General features: G+C 34.3%; 1 protein-coding gene across 2 annotated transcripts in view; it reads left to right on the top strand.

Annotated features, from left to right (window-relative positions):
• The window catches only part of LOC111512305 (uncharacterized), a 105,215-nt gene extending 91,909 nt beyond the window's left edge, over positions 1 to 13,306 (top strand). The window contains exons 15-18 of one of the 2 annotated variants that reach the window (XM_074183588.1): positions 1,880 to 2,206; positions 11,724 to 11,907; positions 12,509 to 12,814; positions 13,009 to 13,306. In XM_074183588.1, coding sequence (XP_074039689.1) covers positions 1,880 to 2,206; positions 11,724 to 11,907; positions 12,509 to 12,814; positions 13,009 to 13,276 — 1,085 coding nt within the window. In that variant the 3' untranslated portion in view covers positions 13,277 to 13,306. Of the gene's footprint in view, positions 1 to 1,879; positions 2,207 to 11,723; positions 11,908 to 12,508; positions 12,815 to 12,996 lie in introns of both variants that reach the window. The other variant, XM_074183587.1, reaches the window with a different exon arrangement.
• Positions 13,307 to 13,647: the final 341 nt, after the last annotated feature.

Genomic DNA, 13,647 nt, shown 5'->3' with positions numbered 1-13,647 from the left:
TCACTTATCCATCTAATGATCTCTTTGAAGAATCCATAATTTTTGATGTAAGACAATTGTATGCATACAGTTCACTTCAATATTTATGTAAAAACAGAAGTAAGGTACAATCTATCACAAACCCATATAATACAAGAAGTATCCAACACAAAAAAAATTAAACTACTTTTTGCTCTAGATCTCGTGGTCAGAAAAGTCATATTTATTTGAGTGCTAAATTATTTAATTATCTTCCTGATGATTATAAAACATATATTAGAATCCTTAACTCCGAACAACTATTGAAGAAATATTAAAAAAATTAATTTACAATATGCACATTGTCTTGTTGAAAATTCAATGAACTTATAATATAATATAATTTTACTCTACTTATCATGAAAAATGTGATTTTCAATAGTAACCTACTTTAATGATTAGAAGTTTATTGTCAAACTTCAAGTCATTCCCAAATGTCATAATTAACAAGAAGTAGAAATGCTTAAAATATACCTAAAATATTTGTTACCCGTGCGCAACTGCAGACGTTTTTATAGGATTCAAATATTTATTGGTTGAATACAGTGATACTAGAATTCATATATGATTTTTTCTTTATATTCAACTGTATAACCCATGACAAGATTTTTCCTTCAATGGGATTCTCTCTCTTTATTAGCCACTTAAGTTATTATATTATTATTTATTTCATTGTGAATTCTGTATACTGAACAAATAAAGTTATTATATTATTATTATTATCATAAGGAAATGGCTCGCATATATTTTGAGAATTGGATAAGGAACGTAGTTCTGAAACTAGAAGAGGATTGTGTAATCGTTTTAGACAACGCTCCATTTCATTCCAGAAAAGCTGACGAAATTGCTAAAACACTTAATAGAATAGTATTACGTTTTCTCCCTTACCTTAATTTTGAATTTTGTGATCTTAAAAATGTTTTTACTGGAGCTGTTTCGTCTATTACCGATAAAAAATGGAATAATTACGTAGGGCATGTGAAAGATAAAGTAGAAATGAAAATGTTAAGATAAGATCATCAAATGGATGATTCAGTTGACAGGAACCTGTTGATAATTAAATAATATTAATGATGAATTTTCTGTAACAGTTTTTCAGAATCTGAGGAGTCGTTCTGAAATGACAAAAGGATTTATTATTTTATTATTTCTTCAATGTATACGCTAAAACGTCATTTCGAAATTGAATACTCTTTACTCGTTTGTCCTGCTAAAATGAAATGACACTTTTTTTTCAATTCATTCAATATTAAGTACACAAAATTGTTTTTGTTTCCTTCATTAGTTAAACTTTGAATACTTTTCCTATATCCAGCCGCATATTATTAAAACAAAAATCGCTCTTTCCTTAGTGCGACTCTGTACAAGCAGCCTTGTCTGAGAAGCCTTGTCATCTGGAGCACTCCGTTGCTCCAGATGGACAAGCAATCTCATCACGTCGTTGTATCACGGTCCTACAAAGAGATGACCTCAGCAGTCACAATGGAAATGTTTTAGTACGGTATAATATTTCGAGTCCTATTGAGTGGTCAGAGTTTATAGAATTGTATGAATTCCTAAATTTCCCTGGATTAGCGTAAGCTAAACTCCACCAGTATAAATAAGGAGAATTTATTATTATTATATAGTTGAGATTTTTATTTGGATTATTTTGCCCTACTATACTGTACTGCATAAATTCGCCTTCAATTACTGCTGTCATCAGTGGCATCTTTCTTCTATTATTCGTGTTGTTCACAGCATTATCCAACCTAATTAAATGTAGGTATTCCTTTTTCTGACGTGGAAATATCAAATGCTTCCTTTAATTTTTCAAGTTCTTCATGAATTTTACAAATACTACTACCTTTTATTTTTACAGGTATCGACACACTCATCGGTAAAAAATTGTCCTACTTCCTAGTTCAGTTTCCCAATGCTTGTTATGTAGTGCATAAGACTCAGAATGAAATCTTCCACTTGTTCGACCCATATGGTGTACAAAGAAGTGCAAAGGCAGGTTGGGTGCGTTGCAAGAGCCTCAAACAGTTGAAATTTCGATTGAAAAAACTTATTATATCTGGTGGAGAATCGTATCGATTTTATAACTTTGAAGTAACTTCTATTCAGAAAGCACCGAAGGAGGTTTTGTTGAGTTACAGGTTGCAACAGTATGATACTGAAATGGTTCCGAAGAAAGAATACTTAGGTAAATAAAAATTTCAAAGATTACAACCACTAGTGCTCCTTCTAGAATGTTGTAACAGTTTCCAAATAACTATATACATAACATGAAAGAAACATGAATATATAAGGTATATTCAGGCATGAAAATTGTTGAAAACTTTCTAAGAAACAAAGAAAAAACTAACTGAAATAAAAACTTTTCATAAAGATATGTAGACTATATGAACCTTTTTCCAGATACAAACTGAAAGAAAGAACCCTGTAGAAACAACATGAACATTCACTTACACGAAAATCACTTCCCAGCAAACACGCTTGTTACATTTACGTAAATATGACATAAAATTAAGGAAACATCTATGTAAATACTCTGTTATATTTCTAAGATACTTTAAGCCATATTTACGTAAATAGTTTATGTAAATATGTCGTAGCTATTACGTAAAAACTAACATCAATGTTATATCGTGAGTAGGACGATCTCACCGGTATCAGATTACCAAGATAACGACTTCCAAGACTTTGAGTCAGCAGAGTCAGCAGAACGTGATACTTTTGTTATTTCCCATCGTCTCCTGCTGACACCGCTGTCTACACATTATAAATGGACTCTGCGAGGTCAAATCATAGTCAGTAACTATCTAGAATTTGTTTTAAATCTCTATTTAGAACTTGTCCAGTATTTGTAGTTTTTATTAATTATTCAAAGATAGTCTGTAATTGAAAATAAAGTGTTTTTAAAAAGTCAAAATCAAAACAGTGAATATAACAATTAGCGCAGTTGTTGTAGGATCTGACAACGTTGCTAGAACAAGGAAACCCTAACTAGTAGCGGCGGATTCTAATCCCTCAACAGAGAAAGAACCAACAACCCCTAAGGAGTTATCACTCAAGAAAGCAGCGGAAGGAACACCTGGTGAAGCCCCTGGCTGGACGACTTCGAGAAAACGACGAATCGGAATGAAGATTGTAATACTGTAAGTCGTTATTGAATTGTCTCGATTTATTTTGCAATCTAATTTACCATCACTTTGATTCTTTGCAAAATCAGTAGTCATACTGATTGATTATTGAAAATAGTAAATAAGTACTGTTCGATCATCCAAATTTTGACATCAAAAATTTGTTAAGATAAATAAAAATGCCTCAAAACCAACCAGAACCAGAAACAATCGAACCATGTAAGTTATCGGAAATATTTTCAATAGTGCCTGAATTCGAAGGTGATCAAATATTTTTAACACTTTCTTAAATGCTTGTGATTGTGCATTTCGCATGTCAATAGCAGACCAACGCGATCTATTAGTGATTCACATCAAAAACAAACTCAGAGGTAGAGCAGCACAATTGATAAGTTCAAGGAATCATGAAACTTACCCCGAAATCAAACATTTATTAAATTTATATTTTGGAGACTCTAGAGATCTAACATCATTGATTCACGATCTCCAGCGTATCAAACAACTTCCAAACGAAACACCTTTAATATTCTTCAATCGCCTTCAAGTCCACAATGCCAAAATGCACGCATGTGTACAAAAATCCGTCCTTTCTGCGGAACAGAAACACGCGCAATTCGCACTCATTGAAACAATGGCATTAAATACGCTTTTAACCGGACTAGAACCGCGAATAGGTCAAGTAATCCGTGCCTCCAATCCGGCAGATCTACTTGAAGCCCACGTTGGAATTAGGAGAGAAATGCAACTATCCTATTTCTAACATAAAACATATGAAAGACCAAACCAAACACGTTTCAGATGAAACCCCCAACCAACATCCCAAAGAACCTGTTACACTTGTGGTCAGATAGGTCATATTTTCACGGAATGTCGAATAAGACAACAAAGACCCCAAAATAATTATCAATATTCCAATCAAAAGTTTGCGAGACCAAACCCTCAACTCAATCAAAATTTTTCGAGTCAAACAAACCCTTAACCCAATCAGAATTTTTCAAGACCAAACTCAAACAAATTCTCAGCCGAACAGGTCCCAGACTAATCGAAATCAAATTCGACTTCAATCTCAAAACCAATTCAGACCACCCGTAATTCAAAGAAATCCGAATTACCCTGTCACTTTCAATCAAAACCAAAGAGCTCATTTCATGACATACGAATCTCAAGATTATCATACAGGTTATAATCAAGACTATCATACAGCTGATAGCTATAACTATCAATACAACGATTATTACCCCACCGATAATGACTATGATTACTATACCGCTAGTGATCAAGATTACCAATAAAACCAAATTCAAACACCTGAAGATCCTTCAATGTACCAGGATTTTCTTTCACTCCCGAATACGAACCACCCACCTATTCAACCCCAAACAACCAACAACCCATCGATCGACCCTATATCAGAAGTCCAATCTCAAATTCAGTTCCTGAATATACAAGACTTCAACCCGAACTTGAATTTCCCGGAACAAATTTTCATGTAAGCCGTATGCTTTCTATGAATTCGAAGAATCTGTACTACATCAAAGACTTTTCCAATACTTTTAAAATGCTCATCATCACAGGTGCAGGAATATCCATTTTTAAACCCAAAATATGCGAAAAATACCCCCTTAGATTCCCTGAAAACGTCACTATACAAGATATCACTGACCAGAAAATTATCGTGAATGAATCCGCTTTAATAAATTCCACACAAAGTCTCTATCTACGACTTAGACATCGACTTTGACGGTTTACTCGGATCTGACTTTCTCAAACATTACAATTATTGTATAATTGACCTGAAAAAATTAACAACTTATAACAAATTTTAAAACGGTCCCTTTGTTCAAAGTTTCAGACATAAATGACCATAAATGACTGAAAAACCGAACCAAATTCAAATAGAACCCCGAATGGAGAAAATATTCAAAGTACATTGCAACTTCAAGAAAACTGAAGTAAGAAAAGTAAGAATTCCCAACGACATAGTCAAAATTGATGAAAACGGCATGTTCTACACTATTATCGTAAATACAAACGCGATCCCAGAACAAATTGATTTTTCTGGAATAAAACTCGAACCCCTTCCAACACACGAAACAATTTTGAATATTAATGAATCGTTTTCCCAAAACGAACTCCATATTAACCGTATCCAAGAAATCAAAGCGCAACTAAAAACCAAACATTTGAACGGAGAGGAACATCAATCAATAACTGATTTATGCCTCCAATTCGAAGATATCTTCTATTTAGAAGGAGATAATCTCACTTTCACCAACGAAATAAAGCATACCATTGATACTAAGGATACTAGACCCGTCTTTACGAAATCCTACAGGTACCCACAGGTGCACAAGGAGGAAGTTAAAATACAAATATCAAAAATGCTAAAAGATGTATGCCTCCGGTAAACAGAAATGTAGAGTTGTCATCGATTACCGAAAACTCAACGAGCTAATGGTTGACGACAAATACTCATTACCAAACATCTTGGACCTCCTAGACCAGCTTGGTAAATGCGAATATTTCACCACGCTTGATCTCGCCTACGAATTTCATCAAATTGAAATAGAACCCAAAGATATTCCCAAAACTGCTTTCTCCGTAGACAATGGTGACTACGAATTTGTTCGTATGCCATTTGGCTTGAAGAACGCTCCAAGTACGTTCCAGAGAATTATGGATAATGTTATGGATAATGTCTCGTATACATGGATGACATCATCGTATATTCTCCTACCATCCATGAGCACATAGCAAGGTTGACTGAAGTATTTGAAAGACTTCGAAAAGCGAACCTGAAAATCCAACCGGATGAGTGCGAATTCTTGAGAAAAGAAGTCGCCTATCTTGGACATGTCATTACCCAAAACGGAGTCAAACCCAATCCAACAAAAATTGAATGTATCCAAAATTTCCCAGAACCAAAAAATCAAAAAGAAATAAAATCATTTTTAGGTTTAGCTGGATACTATCGACGATTCATTTACAATATCGCCAAAATTTCGAAACCATTGACAAAATTACTTCAAAAAGATGCCCCCTTTAACTTTGACGCTGAATGCAGACTAACATTCGAACAACTTGAGCATGCACTCATAACGAGCCCCATTCTCATTTACCCTAATTTTGAGGAACCATTTTTGCTCACAACTGACGCCAGTGCGTTTGCAATTGGTGCCATTTTATCGCAAGGTCCCATTGGCAAAGATCTCCCAATAGCATATGCGTCTAGAACACTTTGTAGCGCAGAATCGAAGTACAATAGAAAGAGAACTTCTCGCCATCGTTTGGGCAGTAAAGCATTTTCACCCATATCTTTTTGGACGAAAATTCCGGTTAATTACTGATCATAGACCCCTTACCTGGCTTTTTTCAATAAAAGACCCTGGTAGTAGGCTGGCACGCTGGCGACTCAAACTCGAAGAGTATGATTACCAGATAGAATACAAACCCGGCAAAATCAAAAAAAATGCAGATGCACTATCCCGAATCAAAGTCAACTACTTCAAAAAATGCGCGAATTTCCAACACAAAATGTCCATACACGCATCTAACGAGAACGAAACCATAGTAAAAGCGGACCCCGAAATAAGTGATAACCCTAACGAAAACAACCCTGAAGGGAGAAATAATCCTGAAGGAAACGACACCCCTGAAAACGAAATACCAGTAGAAACCATTCAAGAAGAATTTAATAAATTTGTCAATTTATATAAATCAAAATCTCTAATCGATTATTCTAAAGTAGATTTCGATAATTCTCAACTTCTTGATAAACACCATAAAAACATTGTTAGTTTCTTTTGGCAAAACAAACTAGAACCATTACACTATGAAATCATCGAAGACCTCTTCGAAGAACCTCCCAGAGTTTTACAATGATAGAATCAACATACTTTCTAGCAAATCAGTAAAATATCGAAAATACTTCATCATACCCCTTCCTTTCGACCCTGAATCTGTCATAGAACACATGTTCTATATTATTTATAAATCCCAAAATGAGTTTGATCTTGGAAAAACTTTTTCAATTGAAAACAACCTAGAACTACCCATATTAGAAATACTTTCATTTATTTTTGCCGACAAGGAAATCAAATTAAAAGTCTGTCAAAACTTAACGACAACTCCTGACCCCGATCAAATTCCCATAATCATCAGAAGAGTAAAACAGAAATACAACTGGCAAGGTCTCATTAAAGACGTCGAAAATTTCGTGAAAAAATGTGAAATTTGTCAAAAAGTCAAAATTTGCCGAAAAAACCTTAGTACACCTCTTGTCATAACCGAAACACCAAAAACCCCTTTCTAACGTATCAATGTAGACATTTTCGAAATTCCCACAAAATACTACGCTTTGACAATAAGAGACGATTTGACTAAATTCACACAACCTTAGTACACCTCTTGTCATAACCGAAACACCAAAAACCCCTTTCTAACGTATCAATGTAGACATTTTCGAAATTCCCACAAAATACTACGCTTTGACAATAAGAGACGATTTGACTAAATTCACACAAGCATACGCCATAGAGGACAAATCCTCGAAATCAGTCGTTAATGCCTTTCTTTTTTACTTTCAATACTACGGTACACCACTTAGGATACATTGCGACTACGGTCGAGAATTCACAAGTCAACTTATGAAAGACTTATGCTTTCTGTACGACATTAAACTCACATATTCGAGTGTAAATCACTCACAATCGAACGGATCAATTGAAAGATTCCACGCAACATTTGCTGAAATGATTCGCGCCCATAAAGCCGAAAATCCCGAAGAACACCCCATGAACGTTTTACCATATGTAGTTATTTGTTATAATAATACGAGAAACAAAACAACAGGTTTCACACCGTACGAACTAATATTCGAACATACAGCTAGTCGATCCCCAGAAACGCTCTAAAACCAAAAGGACCTAATTTCAAAATATGTTAGAGATCTTAATAACCGCATGACGTATTTCTATAAATTGGCCAGAGCAAAAACCGAAAGACAAAAAGAAAAGTCCAAAATCAGATTTGATAGGACAGTTTCCGAAAACGTCCCTAAATATAAAGTAGGAGATAAGGTTTATGTGAAAGAGTCACAAATTTCAAATAAACTCGAAAATAAGTTCAGTGGACCATTTGAAATATTAGAAATTTATCCCAACTCCGCGATGTTAGTGAATTGGAAAACGCGAAATAAAACTAAAGTAAATTTCGACCGCTTGAAACCTTTTCATGAATAATAATAATTTTTTTCAGGACACTCCTGCTGTCATCAACAGCCAATGCCCAATACAACTTAGAGTCAATCAATAACTCGATCGGCATTTTCTTCCATCAAGAAGGAACCCTCAAAATAACAAATTAAAAATGGACGTTTTTGGTCTACAAAGATTTATCATCCATCGAAGACGCTCTATACAATAATGATAAAATCCTAGAAAACCTCATTTATTTTCTTGATAGAGATGTGCCTAGAATACTAGCTTTCAAAGCTCAAATAAAAACACATACCAAATATCAGACTTACTACAAGTAAAGTTTAGAGATATTTTCACAGACACAGAAAAATTTGAAAAAAGAACAAAACGTGGTTTAATAAATGGTGTAGGAACTTTTTGGAAAGCAATAACCGGAAACCTTGACGAATCCGATGGAGAATATTTCACGGATTGTATCAATAAAATAAGTCAAAACGAACACCAAATCGAAAATCTATTAAAAAATCGAATATCTGTAACCACATCGGTGATCAAAAACTTCAATTCAACAATTCAAAAGCTACAAGTTGATGAAGAGACTTTCAATCAAGACATAAAAGAAATCGAAAAATCACTAATGGAAATATCAGACGATATGGCATTTTACGAAGCTCAAATAAAAATTCTAGAGATATGCGAATCACTCATGGAAAGCTACCTATTTCTTGAAACTTTTATTGGTGATATTATCAATTCAATCACTTTCGCTCGATTGAAAATAATTCATGGTTCAATCATAACATCGAGAGATTTACTTTATTCACTTCAAGAAATATCACAAACATCGAACAAAAATAATTTACCATTAAACGTCAGTATTGGAAATATCTCCCAATACCTAGACCTTATTGAATTGCAAGCATATCAAACAGACAATTGAGTAGTATTTGTTTTAAATATTCCTCTCGTAGAGCCTGAAACGTACACACTTTGTCATTTATATCCAATACCAATCTTGGATGCTCGAACAGGACTTCACCATATATTATTAACATTTAAAAAATTTATTGCGCGAGACGACGATTCAATGTTGTACACTTCTTTTCAAAATTTAGATAATTGTAAAGTGATTAAAACCGACTTGAAAATTTGTGCAGAAGTGCTTCCATACCCGATAGACACAACCCTATTTGTGAAGCCCAGCTCCTCAAACAAACTCTGCAATTGCCTGAAAATTGTAAATCAACAGTGATCTACGCAAAGGACTACAACGTTCAAGTGATTTCTCAAAATCTGTGGCTGATATCAATATCCGATCCTCTACCAGTCACCATAAATTGTATTGGCAGAGAAGTAATTACAAAAATCATCGAATCCAATACTCTCCTGAAACTTCAGCCTGAATGCAACGCCTTCATTGAGACATGAGAGTTCATTCCAAATATTTCGTTGAAAGATATCAGAACGTAACTTACAACAAACATGCAGTCCAGATACGATATCGATGCTGTGACCACCTCCCGGAAAAATCGAAACTCCCGGAGCTGAAACCCCTGAAATTAAATTAAATAAATGTCGACGATCTCAACATCGTCGAACACAAGTTGAACCAATACTCAGATGAATTGGACAAACTCATCAACGAACCGTTCGTGAACAAACATATTTCTTGGTTCACGTATTTTACAATTGCACTAATCATCGCACTAGTGACTCTGTATATTTTCTGGAAGTGCCGTCGCAAGAAGTCAATTGCCATCGGAATCACCTCTTCAAGCAACGACAACCCACCGAGACCACCAAGAACAAGAGTAGTCCAGAACCCTGGCAAGATTCGTTCCCAGAAGAAGACCCAGCGTCCGTCTAGAAGACCCTGTTGAAGATGTCGAGCTAAATACGAGTTTGAATGAAAAAACATTTTCTTAATAAAAGTTGCTGCAAAGCACCAACATTTCTTTGATAAGGGGAGTTGTAATATCGTGAGTAGGACGATTCCACTGGTATCAGATTACCAAGATAACGACTTCCAAGACTTTGAGTCAGCAGAGTCAGCAGAACGTGATACTTTTTGTTATTTCCCATCGTCTCCTGCTGACACCACTGTCTACACATTATAAATGAACCCTGTGAGGTCAAATCATAGTCAGTAAATATTTAGAGTTTGTCAGTACTCATCTAGAATTTGTTCAATCTCTATTTAGAACTTGTCCAGTATTTGTAGTTTTTATTAATTATTCAAAGAAAGTCTGTAATTGAAGATAAAGTGTTTTTAAAAAGTCAAAATCAAAACAGTGAATATAACATCAATATGGTATATTATTATTCACTTAACTCCTACGTAAAGTTGTTACTTCAATATTACGTTTCTGTTTTCAGGTTGGTAACATCCAGACGAGTTATGTTGGTCTGTGTGAGAGGAAAAGGCTAGAGTTTTTGAGACATTCTTATCACGCTATAAGTTGGTATTTGTGTTTTTGTTTTGAATATTTTCTAAAAAAAAATGATGGAGACCCAGTTTGGTCAGGAAGTTATTTATTCCAAGTTTTTCTGCGAGCGAGTGCACATGCATCCAAAATGTAATCAAAATGTGCATATACGTGTGAAGTGAATTGGTGTGGTAAAGAAGTCATTTGTGAATATCATAGCATTATCAAATATATTCAAAGTAGTCTCATCAATGTTATGTCAAAATGAGGTTATATTTGTGGCTGACATTTCTACATAATAGGGATGTGAGTTTAGAGAATGTTATGTAATTTTTATGTCAGTTTGTTATATTTGTTTATATTCACCCGCTAAAATTATATAAAATATATGTAAAATAATGACATTAATATTACGTAAAAATCAGGTTGTAATTGTAGCAGACATTTCGTCATAACAGGAATGTAAGTTTTACATAACATAGTTACATAACACGAATTATCAGTTATGTAATATTCATATCAATTTTACATAATCGTGTTTATTGGGTTCTTTCCATTCGATTTGTATTTCAAACATTTATTACGGTATTGAAACATTCGTAGGAATGTGACGTGAGTGACTTTTTCGTATATCCTTTTGTGTGATTCAATGCTCATGTGACAGTAGTTATTTAAAAATATTTCATATCTAAAATGGGTTTTATGTGTGATCTAAATATTTTTGGTAGTTACTTTTTTCTTTCCACATTTTTGTTCGATGATAGAAAAGTAGAAAGCTAAAAAGTTTTTCCTCAAAAAAATAGATTCCTACTGAAAATATTCCCTCTTGAATTCAAATAAAAATTGTATTTATTATTATTAGTTATGAATTTATTGACCATTCCTTCAGTATACATTCTTGAAATGAAGTATTATAATTCTTTAACTTTTTAACTTCCAAATATTGTTCATAGGAAAACCATTTTACGAAGAAGTCGAGTGGCTTGAAGTAGATCCCATTCCATGGTCCAGGAAAATAGGACAATCAGCTGTTGGAAAAACTCGTGGTACAGTGGACAATTTGTGGCATAATTGGGATGAAGAATATCCGAAGGATCTATTCTCCTTGATGGGAAATATTCATCAATATTCGGAAAGGTACCTATATTCCTCATCTAATATATAAAAATGGATGTTTGTTGGTTGGTTGGTAAGTGATAAACTTCTACATCGCTAAACCAATCGTGATGAAACTTGACATGTATAAGTAATTTTTCATAGGTTATCAATTTTTCTGTAACTCGACACTAGATGGCGCTGTAGAATAATTTTTTGAAATCACTGTTCTATGACGCTGCGCACGCCTAAGTTCGTTGATTTTGATTCTGTCTAAAAATTGGCACATCAACGATACAGCAACATATATATAATAGATGTTCAGGTCTGTGAAGATAATCATTGATAAACATTTCTCCCAATTTCAATTCACCATCAGTTTTATATATAGGTTTGTTAAAATTAAAGAATGAGGCACGGTCATTCATCAATCCATCAGAATCACCAAACTATATTTCCATCAAACGGTATTGTTTTCATCAAATTTGATTTATATTATGTCTGCACTACTTTCCTCCACAACTTGTTCGGTGTGGAATATTGTCGAAAAGCTCCTTCAACATAAATGCAAGAACATAGTTTTGTTTTGTAACGATCAGAAATAAATTGAAAAATATTGTATCTGTATCCATTTACCATTTAGATTTTCGAGAGAAACCAGAGGGAAACAAACTCTTGCGAATTTAGTGACTGCTATTGGTATGATGGAAATCTATGATTTGGCAGAATGGAATTCAGCTGTGGTGGATTCGGTTTTGGTGAATGGAGACAACTATTTTGTTGAGTGCATTCAGGATATCTCCGATGAAGATTATGAAATTTCAATGGACGATTTGAAACCCGATTGTTCCATATTTCCATTCGCTTTCAACGTTACCTTCACTCCAGTTGTGGAAGGAACTATGTTTTTGGTTAGAGTTACGCAATTCAACTTGTTTAAAGCTCTAAGGTGAGTCATATTTTGATAAATGAATAAGTGTTTCTTCGATTGACATTAAACGTCAATTTTGGTGACATTTATCGATCATAAAAGTAACACGTTGAAAAATCATTTTTTCTACTTGTTCTGCATATCCAATCAAATCTTGTACTATGAAACATGGCAAAATATAATTAAAACCTTCTTTGCAGATTTTTTTTCAGTAATGTCGTCAGGAGATGTGGAATAATAAGTTGCACAAAATCGGAAAGGAAACGTCACGTGGCTTTCGGAAAACTACAAGAATCTGAGTACTTTATGTTCGATAGTGACTGTCAAGGTAGTCCAATGTTCCTTGGAGGTTACGGTGTTGCGTATATTCTCAGGATGACGACGTTGAATAGGTTACTACATGTTCTCACTTTGACTTTGAGAGGTGGAGATTTTTTCATTTATGAGGTAGAAATTACTAACCTAAAACCCATAAGTTGAATATCATACCAATAAAAGTGTATGTTTGTTGATGCATTTTTCATTTAGTGTTATCATAAAAGTTGTAACAACCATCTGTGAAGCCATCTTTGATCTTAGTAGGAGATTAAAGCCGGTACTTGGCCTCCCCCACCTCTATGACGTTATTAATGGAATTTTAATGACTGACGATATCAGCAAGATTACCTTGAAAAATATGTCTGATGCATAGGTGTGAATAACGTCATAGAGACATCCTTTCTCAACCACTTTCTATCTTGACTAATGTCACACGGCCTTGAGCATACCTCCTTGAACATGAGGGGGTCGACCTTGAGATCCGATCCTGTCTCCAACAAGTAACCTTGAGGTTTGACCTTGAGCTATGTGCA

This window comes from Leptinotarsa decemlineata, unplaced genomic scaffold (assembly GCF_025532065.1).
Source record: "Leptinotarsa decemlineata unplaced genomic scaffold, Ldec_3_MD MMD2_tig00026340_RagTag_RagTag, whole genome shotgun sequence".
NCBI lineage: Eukaryota > Metazoa > Arthropoda > Insecta > Coleoptera > Chrysomelidae > Leptinotarsa > Leptinotarsa decemlineata.
The sequence above is the reverse complement of the archived record's forward strand: the minus strand, read 5'-3'. Positions and strand labels throughout refer to the sequence as shown.